The 18,901-nt window shown below is 41.8% G+C and overlaps 1 protein-coding gene across 2 annotated transcripts in view; it reads right to left on the bottom strand.

Annotated features, from left to right (window-relative positions):
• AMMECR1 (AMMECR nuclear protein 1) overlaps positions 1 to 18,901 on the bottom strand; it is a 111,969-nt gene that overhangs the window by 17,609 nt on the left and 75,459 nt on the right. For both annotated transcript variants that reach the window (XM_032227604.1, XM_032227603.1), the window contains exon 3: positions 8,446 to 8,560. In XM_032227604.1, coding sequence (XP_032083495.1) covers positions 8,446 to 8,560 — 115 coding nt within the window. The remainder of the gene's footprint in view (positions 1 to 8,445; positions 8,561 to 18,901) is intronic.

The raw sequence follows: 18,901 nt of genomic DNA, 5'->3' as shown, positions 1-18,901 counted from the left end.
GCCATTTGTTGTCCCCAATATCATGATTTACGCTTTTGCCCTTGTTCTTTTCTATTTCTATTTTACAGTTTTTGATAGCCCTGTCCTCTCCTTCCCTTACTCTCATCCTCTCTTGACAGGAATGCAGTATATAATATTTGTAGAAATAACAAAAGTGGGATACAATCCCCCCCAAAAAAACTAATTTAGAGCAGGTAAAAGAAAGGTAAAGGTTTCCCCTGTCCAATTGTGTCCAAATCTAGGGGTGGAGCTGTTTCTTAGCCAAGGGAGCCAGTGTGGTCCAAAGACATTTTCACAGTCATGAGCTAGAATGACATCACAGAGCATTGTTACCTTCCCACCAAAGTGGAACCTATTGATCTACTCAAATGTCCATGCTTTCGAACGGCTAGGTGGGCAGGAGCTGGAGCAGGAACAGGTGCTCACCCTGTCATGTCACGTAGTGCTTGGGTCTCGAACCTGGGCTGTCAAGCTCAGTGTCTTTAACCGTTGAGCCACTACACCCTCTAAATTTAGGGCAGCTTTTCTAAAATGGAATGCCCTCCAGTTAGATGCACCAACTTCCAGAATTCCCAAGCCAGCAAGGGCATTGTTGAAAATTCTGTGTGTTGAAGTTCATCCATCAGAAGAGAGTCAAGTTAAGATAAGGTGGATGGATGGATGGATGGATGGACAGAGAGACAGACATAGAGAGAGAGAGATAGATAGATAGATAGACAGACAGACACAGAGAGAGAGAGAGAGAGAGAGAGAGGGAGAGAGAGAGAGAGAGACAGACATAGAGACAGATAGATAGATTAGATAGATAAGATAGATAGACAGACAAACGGACAGATATAGAGATAGACAGGCAGACAGATATAGAGATAGATTAGACAGACAGACAGACAGACAGACAGACAGAAATAGATATTAAGCTAAACATGTGTATTAATAGTAGAATTATATGGATTGAAGAACTGGAAAGAACATGAATAGCAGTGCTTTAAATGTATAAATGATTGCGATGGGTACTAAAACTGTATAAGGAGATGTTGAATAATAATGGAAGAATGAAGGATGAAATTTTGATTTAATTAAGGAAATATGAATAACAAAATAGGTGAAAAACACATCTCTCAATATTATAGCGATATGGGGGGGAGTTCAAATAGGGATAGAAAAGTGTGAAATAATAGCAATTATATATTAATATGTTAAGATATACAAAAGGATAGGAAGGAGGTTTAGAAATGAGAGGTGATAATAAAAGGCATGTATAAATAAGACGAATAATGGAAATGAAATGTAACATTCAGAAGCAATAAGATTATGAGCATTGAACTGTATAATACTCAGATATTATACCATTCACGCATGGATATATATAAAGAATATAAAAAACGATTGAAGAAGGAAAAAAAAAGAAGAGAGCCAAGTTAGAAAAAAACTAAGCGAAAGCTTTTGATTTTCAGTTGAAAAGTGCGCAAAATAATTTCCCCCTCACTCCCCAGCAACATCTTTTACTATTTTTCTAAGTCATGTTAAAAATAAACTATATTTGTCTGGGCCATTCTGATTGCTTTATGTGATTTGAAGGAAAGATGAGATTTAAAATAGGAATCATCTTTTTTTTCCTTTTAAACATTTTCAGGGAAAATGCTTTTCTCTCTTTTCTTAGGAACCATCCCACACTGCATCTCCCTTGAGGAGATAAGCTGTGGTTTTTTTCATCCTGTAATTTGCTCTACATATCTACAGGCTTCAGTTAAGAATGGTGGGTTAAGAAATAATAAATTCAATACAGACCCCCACATAAATCGTGTTCAAATAAGCGTTTGCCCACAGCTGTCAAGTATGATTTGCTTTAGTCATATGTGCTTAAAAGGTCTGACACCACTAATAAATTCCAATGATTCTGTAAGCTTCCCAATAAAATGTAATTTTCTATACACTAACTCGTCAACACCTCCGAGCTCTCCAGCCAATTATCCACGCTGTTTGTGATGAGAGAATATCTTTCTGGTTCTTAAATGGAAAACACCAGGGAGCTCACCCGGAAGGACGAGAAGTGTACATTCAAGAGAATCCTTTTCGCAATGTTTTAACTTTGAGTGTGTGTCCCTTCCAGTCAATCTAGATACCAACAGAAGAGAATATTTAGAACACAGAACATAGAATAACCGAGTTGGAAGAGACCCAGGAGGTAATCTAATCCAACTCCCCTAGTAGATGAGGAGCTCTACTATTGCAGACATGACTGTCCAGTCTCTTCTTGAAAGTCTCCAATGATGGGGCACCCACAACTTCTGAAAGCAAGAAGCAAATTTCTCCTTCGTTCTAGGTTGCATCTCTCCTTGATTAGTTTCAATTCGTTGGTTCTTGTCTTGCCTGTTGGTGCTTTGGAAAATAGTTTGACCCCCTCTTCTTTGTGGCAGCCCCTCAAATATTGGAAGATTGCTGTCATGTCACCCCTAGTTCTCCTTTTCACTAGACAAGGCATACCCATTTCCTGCAACTATTCTTCATGTTTTAGCCTCTATTTGTAGCTCAGAGCTGAACTGTGGGGGTCCTTGGTACTCTCTAAGCTTGGTGTCTTCCTTGCAGACGTTTCATCACACAACTAATGTCTTCAAGGCATCATCATCATCATCGAGAATGTTACCTGGTTGGGTAATGAAATGTCTGTTAAAAAAAAAACCCCACCAAGCTCAGAGAGCACCAAGAATCCTACAGACAATCTTGACTCCTGGCAACTGCCTGGCCACATTTTCTTCTTCCTTGAAATGAGAATGAAAACTGTGAGCCAAGGCCACACTGTTGACTTCATAGTTAAGACAGGACTAGATCTCCCAGTCTCCTGGTTTCTAGCCAATGGTTTTACTCACAATGCCCACCCGCCTGTCATTTTCAGACCCATTTACAATATGGGTAGTTCTCGGCTTACGACCACAATTGGGACTGGAACTTCCATCCCAGAGTGAGCCAGTCATTAAGTGAGTCACACCCAATTTTATGGCCTTTCCCCCCTTGGCCATTAAGTGAATCTGCCTTCCCTCTTTGACTTTGCTTGCTGGAAGCCAGCTGGAAATGATGATCCTGTGACCTTGGACATATTGTAAATAAATTCTGGTCACCCAGTGCCCAAATTTAATCATGTGGCTGTGAGGATGCTGCAACAATTCTAAGTGTGAGGACCAGGTATTAAGTTCTTTTTTTCCCCACTGCCCTTGTAACTTCAGATGGTAAATGAATGAACGGTCGTAGGTCGAGGACTACCTGTTTATTATTTTAGGTCGGGAGGGACGGACCTTCCTAAAATTCACATGAATAGAAGCCGCCATTCCTTGTTTAGATTGTCATCCCATATGTTCAAGCAACAACCTAATCCATGTATATCAATGAAACCTCAATCATGCAGACCAAGGTGTTTAAAGGTTGAATCATGACAATCGGACCAAACGTTGCTAATCTTGAGATGTTTTGTTGCTCATCCTAGCAACTTCATCAGTTAGAGCAAAATTAATTAGGAAGAAAGTCAGAGAGTGGTTGGATCCATGTATGTGTTCGCCAGCTAAGCCAAACATGTCACGTTATTAACTCAAGCAAGGAAGGAAAGAGTAATTCTCTTTGGCCTTTTCATACATGCACACATACATTTCATATGCTTGAGAAGAGAAAGAGCTTCAGAGCCTGTGACAAAAAGGGCTACTTTTTAATCCAGGAAGATGACAGAGGGGAAAAATAATTGACATTTTTGTACCCTCAGGAAAAGGAAAAAGGTTAGAGAGGTTAGAGAAGGGTCCATAATGGATGCCATTCCCTATGGAAATGTAGGTCAGTGTTTGGCTCTACAGAAAACAGTCCAGTTCTCTGAGACAAAGTCATCTGGAGAAAAATAGCAGCTGATTCAAAAATATATACCGTATTTTTCGGAGTATAAGACGCACCTTTTTCCCTCAAAAAAGAGCCTGAAAATCTGGGTGTGTCTTATACACTGAATACAGCATTTTTGGCCTTCCGAAACCTTGTCCTCTTTGCAAAAATGGCTGTGTATAGGCTTTAGGAGGCTTCCAGAGTGCTCCTGGGGGTTGGGGAGGGCAAAAATGAGCAAAAAACAAGCCATTTTTTTGCTCATTTTTGCCCCCCCCCCCCCCAACCGCCAGGAGTACTCTATAAGCCTCCTAAAGGCTATGCATGCCCTTTTTTGGACAAAAAAATGGGCCTGTTTTCACAAAAAACGGGCCATTTTTGGGAGGTCTGCAGACTGCAAACACTTTTTTAAAAAAAAATTGCCTCTTCAAAATCTTGGTGCGTCTTATACTCTAGTGTGTCTTATACTCCGAAAAATATGGTAGTTGCATTATCTGGAAAAATGACCTACGGAATGAAAGCAAATACTGTAGTAGCTATCAACTGTGGCTGTGGGTGGTTTTCCAAGATTCCAGGTGTGTTTGGAGATGTAAGTTTCTCTGGTAACTCAATTCAGGGTCTTCTTCTATATGGAAAATGTGTGCAATGCAATGGCCACCAAACAGTGCTTAGATACAGAGGCTGGGTCAAAATTACGTCTTCTATGGACCACTGCAACTTTCCCCCCTGCCATCTGCCATGAGCCTCCTCTATTTGCACCCTGACAAAGTTTGTGGGACAAGTATTGGGGAGGGGAACTTTTTGCTGGAGATGTGAACTTTGTGCCCCCCCCCTCCGTCCTTATAAAAAAAAAAAGCCACAGGCAGCGTGAGCTGATGAGCAGAGCAAGTCACACGTAGCCATGCTATGGAAGGATGAATGGACAAAATGGAAGGCCTTCATTTGCACTCTACGATCCCAGGTGACCCTCGGGGGCAAAGTGGCTAGAGAAACGTGCAAAGTATACTTAAACAACAAGTGAAAAAATGGCAGCAATTTGAAAAACCACGTGGAAGCTAATGGCAGCCAATTCACTCCTCCCCTCACTTCGAAATTCCTTCTCTTGGGAGAAAAGGCCACATGGAGCCAGCTGAGAGACACCCCCCTCCCCCGAGCAGAAGACTGCTTGATATCCCCCCCAGCAAGGTCAGGCCGACCAACCGTAGGAGCACGGTGGGCTCTGGAGAACTTTTGGAATTTGGAAAGCGTTTGGCATTCGTTAGCAAATTGCTGGATTAGCTCCCACAAGATCATCAATAGCATACCTACAGAAGTAAGGTCTCCTAACCAGGTGGATGGCCTTTCGGGATGATCTGGAAATGAGCAGTTATACCAGGTGGAAGAACCACATTCTCTCTTTAGGTCATATTCTAGCCATCTTGAAATGACTTTTTGCCATTCACATTGCATAACTGCAGTCCCCCTTAAAAGAAACACGGATGATATAAGCAGTCTCACTGTATGTAAGGGCCAAATACAGTGACGCATTAGTCTTTTTAAGGATCCAACATTTCAATAAAACCCTACCCTCCTGCCTCCTTATCTATGGAGCCATGAAATAAAGGTAATGGGAAATATTTCTTTAAAAATACCTTTCTAGGTCAAACTGAAACCCCAAATTCCCACTTAGAAAACCCATGTCTTTGAAAATGATGTCTTCCCCCTGGGGCAGTGAGAAGAAGAAGATGACTTATCTTGCTTCCTCTCTCAGCTCCCCAGCTTTAACTGCTAAAAAAAAAATGGTCCCAGTAGAAGAGAATATTTGGAGCTCAGGGTTGAATTGGGGGGTCCTTGGTGCTCTCTGAGCCTGGTGGTTTTCTTGCAGATTTTTCCTTGCCCAACTATGTAATATCGGCGCCACACAATCATGCTCAGAGAGCATCAAAGGATCTCCCCCCCCAAAATTGGTCTTCTACATTCTGCATTGTTTTCTTGCCACCGTTGCGGTGTGAAGGAATGCAAAATTAAGCAAAGGTGGTATCTTAATTGGAACTGCTGGGTGAGGAGGGTTACCTAGCTTTTATTTCCAATCAACAAAATGCGAGGAAAAAACGACATGATTATTCTCCCAACTGTGAACCTGCAAGATCTGGTTTTCCTTTTTTTTTTAAAAAAACCCAACAAAACTACATACACCAAATGAAGTTGCTGTTGTGTTCCCAACCTCGATGTCCAAGTACCAGTCACTGCCCATTAGTATCCCTTTCTCCTTAGAAAGAATCTTTTTATTTTGTTCCCACCCACCCCCATACTTAGGTTTCAAAATGGGAAATAAGCTTGTAGGGCAGAAAGGGGGAAGCTCAGAGATCATGTTTTCTGTGGGTGCTAAAGGAGAGCCCTTTGTTCTTTTGCATTTGGGAGTAACGTGCAGATTTACCCCAAGGTTCCCAATAGGACAGTCAATTCAATCCTCTCCTCCCCTCTCTTTATTGAGACTATTTCATCCAGAGAAACATGTTCCCCAAAAAGCAAGTGCTCTAAACAAAACAAAACAAAACAACAAGTCTAGCCAACTATCCTTAAAAATTTTAAAGATATAAAAAGGCTGCTACTCCTTTCTGGGTCTGTTACACAGCCATCTATAAATACCTATGGGCCTTTGCTGTCTGCAAGAGACCTTCAGCTGCTGAGTTATACATCATAGAGACAGTTGGCAATGGAATGGAGAAGTCCCAGATTTTACACACAAAGAGCTGGACTTAAATTTATACTCTCGTATTTAGTTAAGCCCTACATCCCAGGAGAGAATAGCTAGGGTGGATGGACCTGAAGCCACATTGTGAGTTTTTGGAAACCTCAGGCATGCATTTTTGCAAAGGCAACACTCTTCACGGCACGTTGCCTTGTATCATTCACAATGCAACAACTATCAAATATTATGGGACGTAGCTAACACCAAGAGGAGTTCCTTAGCGTTTTCTGTAACCAGACTGGGATTTAGAATAAATCTCTAAAGCTTTAGATGTATTCTGATTCAGAAACCAAGCAAATGACAGTTCACGAGTGAGGAGTTATTCAGTCTGAGCAGCCAATTCAGAGTTGCATGCAAAATGCTATGAGGGTGATTATTTGCCAGCTCTGGAAAAAAAAAATCCCATAGTACATTTTACTCCAGCAGTTTAAAAAGAGGAAAAAGGAGAGAGATCCTATTTCTGTTGTGGCACAGTCCAATGTTCCAGTCTCTGTCTTTCTTAAGCCAAGAAACAAACAAAAATCTAATACTTATAGTGTCCCAATGCTCCCATTCTCAACCTCAAGATGCTAAAATAGTGAGCTCTGGACCACCTAATCAACATGGTTGTGCGATCTGGGAACTGTGACAGATGTTGTTCCCACCTTGTTGTGTAAGGCAGGCTAAGTTTTAGCCCTACACAGATTTCTAGAGGATACTGGATGGGACAGAACCTTTTCTGCCAATTCCAGTAAATCATGAGTGACCCTGGTTGGAGGACACTTGGTATGAAGGACACTCGGGAAACTAGCTAAGTTCATGCCATTTGGAATGATTTGTGAAGGCTACACTTCTCTTGTCTTCTACAATTCTAACTACTCTTGCTCAACTGACCTTCTCGGAGACTGTCCTCACTTTTATGAACTTAAAAATGTGTGCAGATCCTATAGGCCCGTCTGTTCTGAAACCAGATTGGCATGGAAATGTTAAATGTCCGCATATGTAAACCTCCATAGCTCTGCTCTAGAGCTTATGTGATGGAGATCCAGGCAGAATGTTGGAATTTGAGTGGCACGCTGGGATGGTCAAGTGCCCATTATTGTTGAAATTACTAAGATGCCCCTTGCAAACTATTTGTTGGTAAGGGCAGTTTTGCGGAATTCCTCTTGCTCTGTAAATATTTTAAATTTGTAAAGCATCAAGTAAGGTTTTTTCTAATAATAAGTGCAGATGTGGGAGCTGCTGTGCTCCAAATAAAGTTGAAAATGGAAGGGATAAAAAAGATTGCTACATGATTCTTTTTTGGTTTCATTCTATCTAAATTTATTTTAAAGCTTTATTTTCAGGGAAATGTTAAGTCTGTATTCAGGCTTGCACCATCTCTCATGTGGGGAGGGGATTATCCCATATTTCATTAAATAGCATATATGTGAGAAGGCTGGGCTAGAATCTTTATGTTTCCTCCTTTTTTAAAGCCTAAAGTTTTGTTTTTAATACATACAAATGTTCCATTTCATGTCCCCTCCTTCTGGACATCTAACATGATGAACCTGAATTCACCACTGAAAATTCATCTTTTTCATTGGGACAGTAACTTCAACAAATGAAGTAATAAATTAGGGGAGCCAACAGTAAAATCAAAATGTGAACACACATTTCACAGGATGAAGAGGGGTAAAATTCAGGGTGGGACACTCATGGTCTGGAGATCATTTTCACTGAATCAAGGAGAGCATATGAGGCCCCTCCTTGCTTTTTAACACTCTTGCAGTACAAAACAGGCCCCAATTGCAAACAAGTTCCAGACAAATTTCTAGGCTGTTCAATAATCAGAATGGAGAAATTTTACTGCATGAAATAGGCAAAGGTTAGAGGTTTCTTACCTCCCAATCCAAATAATCACAGACATCTTCAAAATTAGTAAGCAGAGACACTGAGCAGAAAAGTCGTGGCAGTTCGTCCCTCGTCATTGGGGGAAATCTGCTATCTTTAAGGGCACTGCAGAGAAAGAAAACAACACACACGCAAATGAGAAAAAAACAGACACTGAAATCAGCAAAGGAGGCAATTGTTAGCGGATGATTTCTCATCAAAACTGGTCTTCTTCCAAGAACGATTATTATACCTGTTTTTCTGCCAAAGTTTTTTGAGCTGCATCTGTGGTCTTCCCTACTTACTAGTCATCCCACTTAATTCTCACGAGAACGTTGTGATGTGCACAGACTGACACGCAAGGGTTGATTTCAGGACAGCGTCGATGTTGTGGCTGAATGAGTCTAAATTTGGGTTTTACTGTCCTTCTCTGAAACTTCACCCATGCAAACATCAGACATCTTGCTGTTAAGACAGCTCATTACCAAACCTACCTTGAGGAAACGGGAAATCCATATTCACAAGCCAGTCAACCTATGAACAGACCCGTTACAGAGAAAGACATGCTGCTGGGCAAATCAATACCATACTCCATAGGTAAGAAGTAGAAAAACAATGAAAAAGAAGGTTATGCAGTAGCTTTCACTGCTGACCGAAACACAAGTCTAGGGTATTTGGAAACTTCTTGATGTAATCCAGTGGTTTTCAACCTGTGGACCATGGACCCCTGGGGGGCCATGATGTCATCACAAAAATGTTATGATTTAAATCTTGAGTTTTGGGGATCCGTGACCAAAAGGAATTTAAAAGAGATCCGTGGTGAAGGAATGGTTAAGAACCACGGATATAATCAATAGGATTACCTCAAGGATAGGTTAGTCATGCACAATGTAATAATTTAATGTAAGAATGAAACATTGTGCTCATTTCTAGATGTACACAAATATATATTTTGAAGTTCAGCAAGCTGCATATTAAAAAAAAAACGTATCTACAAAATTGTAGCAGGTAGCTAAAATTTGCACATCGTGTAGCTAACCCTTATAAGACAAATCCTAAAAAATGGTCAGTCAGTGAGGAGATTATGAACTTGAGATCATCCTCAAGTGAATCGTATCCTGATTGGAAAAACGAATTTAGTAATGCCAAAGGTGCTTCCTTGTTTTTCCTTTTGAAGACGTTTCATTTCTCATCCAAGAAGCTTCTTCAGCTCTGGCAGGACAATGGGGAATTGAACTATCCTATCAGAGCTGAAGAAGCTTCTTGGATGAGAAGCGAAACGCCTTCCAAAGGAAAAACAAGAAAGTCCAGTTGCCTCCTGAAAAAGCACCTTTGGGATAACCATGACCTAGATGGCTTTACAGACTTTTAATTTAAGGTAAAAGGTTCCCCTGCACTTGCGTGCTAGTCATTTAGGTTCTAGAGGAGGTGCTCATCTCCATTTCTAATCTGAAGAGCCAGCGCTGTCCGAAGACATCTCCGTGGTCACGTGGCCGGTATGACTCAACCTTTCCACCAAAGTGGTCCCTATTTTTCTACTTGCATTTTTTACTTGCTTTCTAACTGCTAGGTTGGCAGAAGCTGGGACAAGTAACGGGAGCTCACCCCATTACACGGCACTAGGGATTCGAACCACTGAACTGCCAACCTTCTGATCGACAAGCTCTGCATCTTAGCCACTGAGCCCCGCTTTTAACTTAGTAATACACTAAAAACTGAATCCCAGAATTTTGATGACGTAAAAAGTAGAAACAACTGTTAATGCAACCAGTACAAGGTGGAAATGTTTAAGAAACAGGGAAACAACATTGTGAGAGTAAAGGAAACATAAGCAAAGACTAAGAAAATCTGCACATTCAGTTTATTCTTAGAATTTTCTTTTGAAAAGTGTGACACTGAATACTCAGCCATTTGATGAATGTTTAATACTTCCTGAATATTCACAGAAAAATGGATATCCAGACATGGATTTACTACACGGTGGAAGTTCAGAAGATGCTATACAAGAAACTTCAAATAATTTCTCACTTGCTGGTCAATCATGCAAGGATGGCTTAATACAGGGATGTCCAAAGTTGGCCACTCTAAGGCTCGTGGACTTCAACTCCCAGAATCTTCCAGCCAGCCATGCTGGAAGAGGGGGGGGGGAGAGATATACCATATCCTCTCTACAAGACAGTCCTTTCACCAGTTCCAAGAAAGTTCCACATCCATTTGCACTATTCAAGTGACCCTGAGGGCACAGATAAACCTCCAAGTGGCCTCAATGACTCTCAGAAAGAGTGCTAACGACCAGATGACTGCAAGGAATATAAATCCTTCCATCTTCCACCATTCAGACAGAACTGAGGAAGGTTCTTTGATGAGAAGCAAAACGTCTTCAAGAAAGTCCTTTTGAAAAAGAACCTTTGGGACAAGGATGGCTTAACTTCAGCAAGGCTGCAACACCTTTCAAGTCTACCTACCTATGTCCTGTGGCATGCAGTGTATTTTGGTTGATATTGGCCTAGAGCAAAATGATTGACAGAAGAGTCAATCTCTAAGATTTTTTTTAAAAAAATCACAATCAAATTTTGACTTTTAATGTCTCACAGTGAACTCTGAATATCTGCTTCAGTTCTTATTCCTTCCTCAAACTTAAGAAAGTGTGAGATGAATAAATGTTTTTTGCACAGCAATTCTCTCTCGCCACTGGAAGCAAATGAAGATTTCCAACTGAACCAATTCCTTGTTTTAAAATATAGGAGGCAAAATGTATAATGTGACAGAACTGTCTATGACGGAAGATCCAATGAAGTGAAAATTACATTAATCAGATTCAAAATGACTGGAGAGGCTTGTTTTCCAGTAATTTTTTAATCTTGGATTTCTATAGAACTCCATGCATATTAATAACGGCTGAATGAATTTTTGTTCATTCTAATTTTCTTTCTCCTTTCATATGTACGGTGCAACATAGACCAAGAGTCAATTTGTGGCATAATTGTTTTTTTTAAAAAAATGTGAATAATTTTTACATTTTTATAATTTTTACTCAAATTTTCAAAGTTCTACCAGAATTATCCACAGGAAAGAATATTTCCAAAATGTCCTTAGGAACCAAGTCTTGTTTCTTAGTGCTTTACAAACATTATTCTCTTTTTTCCTGCTCTTCTTTTATGTGTGACTACAAGGTAATATTTTTCAGATTGTGATGTCACCACATGAACCACTGAAATTCCTTCTAGCTACCGGTTACACACTGGCTTGCTAGTTTGCACGACTCTGCCAAAACAAAAGAGACACTGCACCCTACTTCTAAAAGAAGAGCAATTAAAGCAACGTTTTTAAAAGCGGTGATGCAAATATCCTTCCTTAAAATAAATGATTATTTGCCTGCTGGGAATCCCCAGTGAGTCAGTGCATAAAAGCACTCATGGTTTATGGAATGACAGGAAAAGGCCATGGGTACAAACAGAAATGGAAAGCTGGGGACATTTTGCAAGCATTATTGCTGAAATTAAAAATTGTGGCCACTGCTGTGTCGCTGTGGTCGGCCTGCTGTCACGTGACTGTCATTTCCAATGCTCCTGCAGCTTCCTATAAAGTCAGACAATGGGGAAGCCTGCAGGATGTCAGAAGTTATTTTGCACACCTGTGGTCATTCTACTTCTCTCTTAAGGTGCTTAACTCAGCTGGCAATGGACTTTGACTGTATAAAGTTACTGAGAAAAGTGACTTGTGACAATTTTTAATGCTTAGGGCCATTGCAGCATCCCCATGGTCACATGATCAAAATTCAGACGCTTGGCAACTGACTCATATTTATGACCATTGCAGTGTCCTGGAGTCACGTGCTCCCCTTTTGCAACCTTCTGACAAGCCAAAGTCAAGCTTAACACTTAAAAAGATGTTACTAACTTAACAACTGCAGTGATTCACTTAATAACTGTGGCAAGAAAGATCGTAAGGTGGGACAAATTCATTTAACAAACATCTTGCTTGGCAACAGAAATTTTGGGCTCAATTATAGTTGTAAGTCGAGGACTACCCATAGTGGAATAACATTTGATGGATGAGTGGAACAAATTCTTGGAATATTGTTGTGAAAAGAGAAAGTGGAGAGCAATAAGACTCTTGTGTACTTCTAAACTAAAGCCTCTTTTATTATCCTTTTGGGGGCTGGCAAAGACCACAGATCTCTTTCATTTCTGCTATAGCCTACTACAGATTTATGCTGGGTAGAGAAGAAGAGATTCCATATTTTTTTCTCCAGCCAAGATGTTTGCATTTCTTTGTTGACTCTCATCCAAGAATTAAGCCCTCAGCTTTTCTAGATCAGTCAAGGTCAGCTAGATGCTCTTACCTCATGAGTCACAATAGATACATATTGATTATGCATAATCTTTTATCAAGGATCAGGAAAAAAAATCTGCTATAGGAAAAACTCAAAAGGATCTACTACAACAGGGAAATGCAAACCTGAATTAAGAAGTTGACAGCGCTCCCAAACCTATTGCAAAGCATTTTATCAGCAACTCCTTAAAAGCTACTCTATGCTCCCCAGGACAATCAAACTCTCACTTCTACAAAGTGTGAGTTTGTGGCTTCTGGACTGAAGTAATCCTTAGGAAAATTCTTCCTCCATCCCGTTTTTCTGTCATATTAGTTTTCCCTGAGGTGTTTCTGTGAAAAGCCAAACCAACTTAAATCTTGATAACGTCCTATCACCTTATCTTCAATTTTCCACCAAACCTGTTTTTGCCGTTTATAGTAGTTATTAAGACAGTTCCTAAAATACCTTTATATATCTGAGATGGGAGTCAAAAAAGCTACATCCATCCATCCACTCATGCACCTATTCATTCATTCCTCCTCCTCCTCTTCTTCTAGATATTGTATGTATATGTATGTATGTATGTATGTATGTACATATGTATGTTCCAGCATAACTCTGGAGTGCTTCGAGCAATTTCAACAAACTTGGTTTGGTACTTACCCTCTGGAAACAAATACTGGTAAGATACCCGTCTCTCTCTCTGTGTGTGTGTGTGTGTGTGTGTGTGTGTGTGTGTGTTCCAGCATAACTCTGGAACGCATAGATTAAGATTTAAGATTAAGATTTAGTTTTATTTGTTTGCCGCCCTTCTCCGGGAGGGACTCAGGGCGGCAAACAACTCAAAAGGGGAAAGGGGATACAAACACAATACACGTAATTAAAATACATACAGAGTCATACAGCCATACAAGTCGAGAGGGGAGGGGAACTCATCAACCCCAGGCCTGCCGGCACAGCCAGGTTTTGACGGCTTTCCGGAAGGCCTGGAGAGAGGTGAGGGTCCGAATCTCCGCGGGGAGTTCATTCCAAAGGGCCGGAGCTGCTACAGAGAAGGTCCTCCCCCAGGTGGTAGCCAGATGGCATTGGCTGGTAGACGGAACCCGGAGGAGGCCGACCCTGTGCGATCTAACGGGTCTATGGGAGGTAATTGGCAGCAGGCGGTCTCTCAAGTACCCAGGTCCAATACCATGAAGGGCTTTATAAGTTACGACTAGCACTTTGAAGCGTATCCAGAGACCGATCGGTAGCCAGTGCAGCTCGTGGAGGATAGGTGTAACGAGGGTGTACCGAGGTGCACCCACAATCGCTCGCGCGGCATTCTGGACAAGTTGTAGTCTCCGAATACTCTTCAAAGGCTGCCCCATGTAGAGCGCAGCCCATTAAGGAGAGTGAGTGCGGAGTCCTGGAGCAACAATTGTTTGTGATGACATGGAAGGGAAAGCCTGGGCCGTTAAGGAGGCCGAGTCCGGCATCCTAGAGTGGCAACTGCTTGTGATGTCAGTTCCCTTGCAACTTCCTTTGGTAAGCCAGTCGTGACATTCGCACTCCAGTGGACCAATGGGGAAGCACCTGATGAATTTGGGGCAAAATGCCAGGATTGTAGACAGGGCGGAAAAGAGGAGCGTATGGGAGGGGGAAGAGAGAGGACAGGGATGATGGGCATGGGAGTAGGGGAAAGAAAGGCCCCTCTCAATGGCTCCCTGTCAGACAAATGTTTTGACGTCTATAAATACCCAGGCAATGCCAGATTATCAGCTAGTTTGAAATAAAGGAAAATGAAACAAATCAAGACAGCAAGAGCCTTAACATAATTTATCATTTGATAATAGGGACTAATGTTGAATGTCCTCATAGTCAGTAGTAAAGTTTCCAGAAATATGCATTCTGATTTTGTACAGGACAAAATGGACTTTCAGTAAGGCTGGTTAGGTTACCACAAACAACTTTAAATTTTTACAATACAATAAGTCTTTCTTAGAGGCTGGAAATACCCAAGTAGGCATCTGTATAGTGTGAACCATCCCAGCTTCTCATTTAAAAGAGAGAAGTCCCCTCAAAATAAGTGGGTCCTCCGTTTTGAAGACTGCTAAACTGAGCTGCCCAATTTGAAAACACAATTGGCTAAATAATAAAAGATCTGGAAACTGAAGATAAATGGAAACTAAATTAATCTTTCCTTCCCATGTTTTAATTTTCTGGTGGTAGTTATTTCAAAGCTTATGCAAAAGATTACCCTTTGAAGAGTTGAATGAATAGCAGAATGACCTCAGTCATGAAAATAATATGCAAATGATTTGGCAAACCAGCAAGCATACATCCAGGTTCTTCGTTCAAGATAAGGTAACGGTAAAGGTTCCCCTCGCACATATGTACTAGTTGTTCCCGACTCTAGGGGGTGGTGCTCATCTTCGTTTCAACCACTTATTTGATGCATCCAACAACGTTGCATGGAGATCCTAATGGATCCTTACAAAACCTGCCTTCCATTGAGGACATGTACACTGCATGACTCAAAAAGATGCTATAGAGCACTGCACACCAAGACACAAGAATAGTTTTTCCCGAATGCCATAACTCTGCTAAACAAATAATTCCCTCACCACTGTCAAACTATTAACTAAGGCTGCATTACTATTACTATTAGTCTTCTCATCGTTCCTATCACCCATCTCCTCTCACTTATGACTGCAGGACTATAACTTTGTTGCTTGTATCCTTACGATTTATATTGATATTGTTTCCTGACTGCTTATTTGTACCCTATGACTATCATTAAGTGTTGTACCTTAGGATTCTTGACAAATGTATCTTATCTTTTTTATGTCCACTGAGAGCATCTGTACCAAAGCCAAATTCCTTCCGTGTCCAATCACACTTGTCCAATAAAGACTTCTATTCTAAAACAGGTCCATGGCGATACATTTTTCTACCACTCATTCGGTAGCTTCTACAAATTCTTCTATTCCTCCCTTCCTGGCTTTTGCAAAAGCGGATTGGTCTGTCAAATATACTGGCCAGCACTTTGGATATCAGCAGCTAGAAACCTCCTTTCCCCCCACTAAATGGCATATTTTAAAGACTAGAGGTGACATAATTGCAGTCTTCCGCATTTGAGGGGCTGCCACAGAGAAGGGGGGGGGTGTCAACCTATTGTCCAAAGTACTTGAAGGCAGGTCAAGAAGCAAAGGGTGGAAAATAATCAAGGAGAGGAGCAACCTAAGGAGAAACCTCCTAACGGTGAGGACAATTAACCAGTATTTGAGGAGCTGCCACAAAGAAGAAAGGGTCAATTTATTTTCCAAAATGCCAGAAGGCAAGACAAGAAACAGTGGATTGAAACTAATCAAGGAGAAGCAACCTAGAACTAAGGAGCAATTTTCTAACGGTGAGAACAATTTACAGGTGGCCATCAGAAGTTGTGGATGCTTCATCACTGGAGGTTTTTAAGAACAGACTCGATAGCCATTTATCTGAAATGATATAGGAGCTCCTGCTTGAGCAGGGGCTTGGACTAGAAGACCTCCAAGGTCCCTTTCAACTCTTGTTGTTCTGTTATTTGAAATTCACTGGGAAAACTTGGGCCAGACCTCTGTCTACCTAAGTTCAGAGTGTTGCTGTAATAATGAAAATGTCAGCAAGGTTCTCAAGAGCTCATTGGGTTCAAAATGGGAGTAGAAATGGAGTATATACAAAATTCCACAATCTAGCTTCTCTTTGTGTGCTAATAGTGTATGGCCCTGGATAAACATCTGGCTGATGGTGGCACTCATTGCGTCTTCATTTGGAATGTCTTTGGGTTGCAGTGCAGAACTTATTCTCTTGACAATTAGATGCCAGGAATAAAGGTAAAGGTTGCCCTTGCATATATGTGCTAGTCGTTTCCAACTCTAGGGGGCGGTACTCATCTCAGTTTCAAAGCTGAAGAGCCAGCGCTGTCCAAAGACGTCTCCATGGTCATGTGGCCGGCATGACTCAACGCCGAAGGGGCATTGGAATGCTGTTACCTTCCCACCAAAGGTGGTCCCTATTTTTCTACTTGCATTTTTTTACGTGCTTTTGAACTGCTAGGTTGGCAGAATCTGGGACAAGTAACTGGAGCTCATTCCATGGTCTGGTGCTAGGGATTTAAACCGCTGAACTGCCGACCTTCTGATTGACAAGCTCAGCATCTTAGCCACTGAGCCACCGCATACCTTAATGCAAGGAATATGGCTACAGAAAAATATAGGTAGTCTTTGGGTTACAGCCATTTATTTAGTGACGATTCAAAGGTTTTGAAAAAAAGTGACTTATGACCATTTTTCGCATTTAGAACCATTACAACATCCCCAGTCACATGATCAAAATTCAGATGCTTGGCAACTGACTCATAGTTATGACAACTGCAGTGTCCCAGGGTCACGTGATCACCTTTTGTGATGTTCAATGGGGAAGTCGGATTCAGTTAAAAAAGCGTGCTACTGATTGAACAACTGCAGAGATTTGCTTAACAGCTGTGACAAGAAAACTCATAAAATGGGGACCAAATTCACATTACAAGTGCCTCAATTAGCAACAGAAATTGTGGGCTCAACTGGGGTCGTATGTCGAGGACTCCCTGTATATGAAAGAGATGCTATACTCCTGTCAAGAGAAAGAATGGCAGCAAGGGGAATAACCAGGGGTGGGCTTCAAAAATTGCCGCAACGGGTTCGCTGACCCGTTGCTGGGTGGGCGTGGCCATGGTGGGTGTGTTCTAGTTGGCCTCCTGCACCACAGCGGGGGGGTGGAGAGGTTTCACCCTCTCCAAGCTCTGGAGGCTTTCCTCGAGCCTCTGGGAGGGTAAAAACTGCTTCTCCCGGGCTCCAGAAGCTCTCCGAAGGCTGGAAACAGGCCTGTTTCTGGACTTCTGGATCCTAGGATAGGCCCATTTCCCCCCCTCCCCGAGCCTCGGTGAGTGTCCTGCACTTACCTGGCATGATAAGCGGGCCACGTGGAGACTCCTGGAAGGGGCAGGATGGGCGTGGCCAGCCAGAGGTGGCATTTGGGGGTTCGCTGAACTGGATAGAAATCTAGCTAGAGGATTGCCCAAACCCGTGTGAATCCCCAGCAGCCCACTCCTGGAAATAACCCATTTCTTTCTCCTTTTAAAATAAAGCCTACAGATTTATGTTGAGAGGAGCAGAATATCATTCCACTTTCGTGACTCAGTAACAGCCTAGTGAACAGCAGATATTTCCACCACACAGGCATTTGTAAGATTAGAGTAAATTTATTTATAAATCACAATGAAACATTGGCGACAAGATGAGGGAGGTGTTTGTTAATGATCCCTCAAATATGTTCTGAATATAAGAGAACCGAAGGCAATCAAGGCTGCACTTCAGAGCTTAATTTTAGATGTGTAGTTTTTTTTAAAAAAGCAGCCTAAAACAACAATCATAAAACCTCCCCCAAGAAGCTAAAGATGGCACATCACAAAGGAGTTGTGTTGGCAATGCAAGGGAGTTTTACAAGTAACTAGTTTGATTAGCAGACTGAAGGGTAGGGATGGGATGCAAGTGGCATTGAGTTAGCGAAAGAATATCCATGATATCCAAGGGTAGAAGGTGAAGAACAATGGTTTGTTCGTTTTGTGACAGGAATAAGAGGCCACTACTTTGGGCTTAAGAAACATCTCCTTGCCCTTTACATTTGAGAAAGTGTTGTGGCCCGCCAGTGGAGCTGGCAGCAGAGTCAGAGAGTGAGGAGTTTGGGAGGAACATGAGCCAGTCCTAGAGGCTAGAGAAGGCTCAGATGAGGGCTCTGTGTCAGAGGCAGAGATAGGGCCAAGGCCGTCTGGCAGTTTTCAGCTACCTTCAAAGCTAGACAGCAGTGAGGGAGAGGAACAGCTGGAGCCTGTTCCCAGACTGCGCATGCACAGAGCTGCCAGAAGAAAAGAACAAATAAGAAATCAGGGTCAACTCGGGAGTAAAGCCACAGGTGGACGATGAATGGCCCCTCCCATAGGAAGTAAAAGAGGAGCAAAAGAGGAGGCTGAGTCAACCTTGAGCCAGTGAGATTTGAACTGCTAAATTGAAGGCAGCCGGCAGTCAGCAGTCGTAGCCTGCAGTACTGCATTCTAACCACTGCGCGACTGTGGCAAAACTCATTTAACAAATTTCTCACTT

This window comes from Thamnophis elegans, chromosome 12, assembly GCF_009769535.1.
Source record: "Thamnophis elegans isolate rThaEle1 chromosome 12, rThaEle1.pri, whole genome shotgun sequence".
In the NCBI taxonomy this organism is placed as follows: domain Eukaryota; kingdom Metazoa; phylum Chordata; class Lepidosauria; order Squamata; family Colubridae; genus Thamnophis; species Thamnophis elegans.
Note: the sequence above shows the minus strand (reverse complement) of the source record. Positions and strands in the feature narration are given on the sequence as shown.